This window comes from Echinops telfairi, unplaced genomic scaffold, assembly GCF_000313985.2.
Source record: "Echinops telfairi isolate 266 unplaced genomic scaffold, ASM31398v2 ScPeMD7_7469;HRSCAF=8507_1, whole genome shotgun sequence".
NCBI lineage: Eukaryota > Metazoa > Chordata > Mammalia > Afrosoricida > Tenrecidae > Echinops > Echinops telfairi.
In genome coordinates this window covers 80,254,995-80,256,826 of record NW_022111373.1, presented here as the reverse complement: position 1 = coordinate 80,256,826, position 1,832 = coordinate 80,254,995, and the positions used below count along the sequence as shown (strand labels likewise).

The 1,832-nt window shown below is 43.0% G+C and overlaps 1 protein-coding gene across 1 annotated transcript in view; it reads right to left on the bottom strand.

Annotated features, from left to right (window-relative positions):
• MRPS27 (mitochondrial ribosomal protein S27) overlaps positions 1-1,832 on the bottom strand; it is a 101,677-nt gene that overhangs the window by 76,054 nt on the left and 23,791 nt on the right. The window contains exon 3 of the mRNA XM_004703548.2: positions 459-529. Within this exon, the coding sequence (XP_004703605.1) occupies positions 459-529 (71 nt within the window). The remainder of the gene's footprint in view (positions 1-458; positions 530-1,832) is intronic.

The following is a 1,832-nucleotide window of genomic DNA, read 5'->3' as shown; positions in this document are numbered from 1 at the left end:
AAACTCAACACCAAACTCACTGTCACTGGGTGGATGCCAACTCATGGCGATGCTATAGGACAGGGGAGAGCGCCATGTGAGTTTCCAAGACCGTGACTCCTTACGGGAGAAGCCCCGTCTGGCTCCTGTGGAGAGGCTGGTGGTATGGAACGCTGAGGATCACAGCGGAACGCGTAACCATGCCCCCACCGGGGCTCCACAAAGAACCTCCTCACCATAAGGGCTCTACTAGTAACACTAGAAACATACGCCCCTCTGACGGGCATTCGTTATTCATTCAGCCTCATTTAAAGAAGGGGCCTTCAGAAAGTTCTTGGAGAAACAGGATTAAAGAACAGAGTATTTCCACAAGTTTTTGGAAGTCCTTTCTTATAAAGAGCCTTCCTTCTGTTCTTTCTTCTTCTATTAAATAAACAAACAAAACAAAACAAATATATATGCATATTCAAATATCTTACCCGTGATATTGTCAAAGAACTAACAGGGATCTTTCTCTCATAGGTTTTATCCATTAAAGATGCTAGGTCAGCTGTGAAGACAAGGAAGAGAAAAAAATCTTGTTAAATCTAACATTTCTTAAGAAAAGACGAACAGATACAACACATGACAGATGGCTGGGGACATTCTAAAGTTAGTATTAACACAGACACTCTTTCTTGCTTTTTTAGAAATTATTTTTGTGTAAGTTAAAGAGAATAAAGGAATATTGGGAACTTTTAAAAATGATTAGTTGGAGTAAGGATTGTTGGAAAAACCGAACATACATATATATTTTTGGTTTCTGAAAAAGAGATCAGTGAAGTGTCTCTGGAAGGAGACACAGGCAGGAACTGCCCAGAGGAAGCCGAGGACAAGCTTGTCATCGCTTTTGCTCTGTGAACCAGGTCTATGGAACAGCTATTCAAAGGCTCAAAACTCATCAAACAACTGCTATCCAGTCTCTGAGGCCCCCTGGCTGACCTACACGTTTTTCAGACTGAACTGTTCCTTTGAGCAGAACAGCTGTAGGAATACTTTGTGTTCCTAAAATTACACCTTTATCTCAGAGTCCACATGTAGCTGTGCCTACCCCGAGTTCAGCCTCTAACTGCATGCGCAACATCTCTAAACACTGCACATCGCGCCAGTTCTCCAGCTTTACACTCCAGGTGGCTTTCCTCCGAGCTGTCCCACCTCCGTCAGTGGCAATATTGGCTGTCTTACTCAAACCAAAAAACTTAGGCGTTGTTCTTGACCCCATTCTTTTTTACAATCTATAACCAAACTGTCTACAAATTCTATAAACCCTGCATTTGAAAAATAAATATATTATTTCTCAGCACCTCTGGTGCTGAACCACCAATGACTTCCTCAGCTTGATTCATCTGGTTCCTGCCCGTTCTGTGCCTCGACTAGCCAAAGACGTCACAGACTTCACATCAAATCCCACACATTTTCTTGACAGATGTCGACATAATCTGATTGGTGGGGTTCTTTTTTCCTTCCATCTCTTCCAGTCTAAGTAAAATGCATGAAGCCCAGAACTGAGCTTACTAGCATGTATTCTCAATTTGTGGAAAATGCACCAGGAAGTAAGAGACCAAAAGGGCAGCACTGCCTGAGAGCACAGACAGAGGTAGGGACAGGCAGGAGAGCCGAATGAAGGGAAGTAACCAGAAGGCTCATTCATTGTAGGGGCTGCAGCCAATGTCCGGGAACAGTTTGTGGAAAACTGATTTGCTGTGTCAACTCCCGCTTAAAGCACAATAACATATTCAAAAACAAAGTGCCATAAAAGGCATCCGATGAACAAATAAAAGGGAGGAGGAGAAGGAGAGAGAAAAAATTGTGCG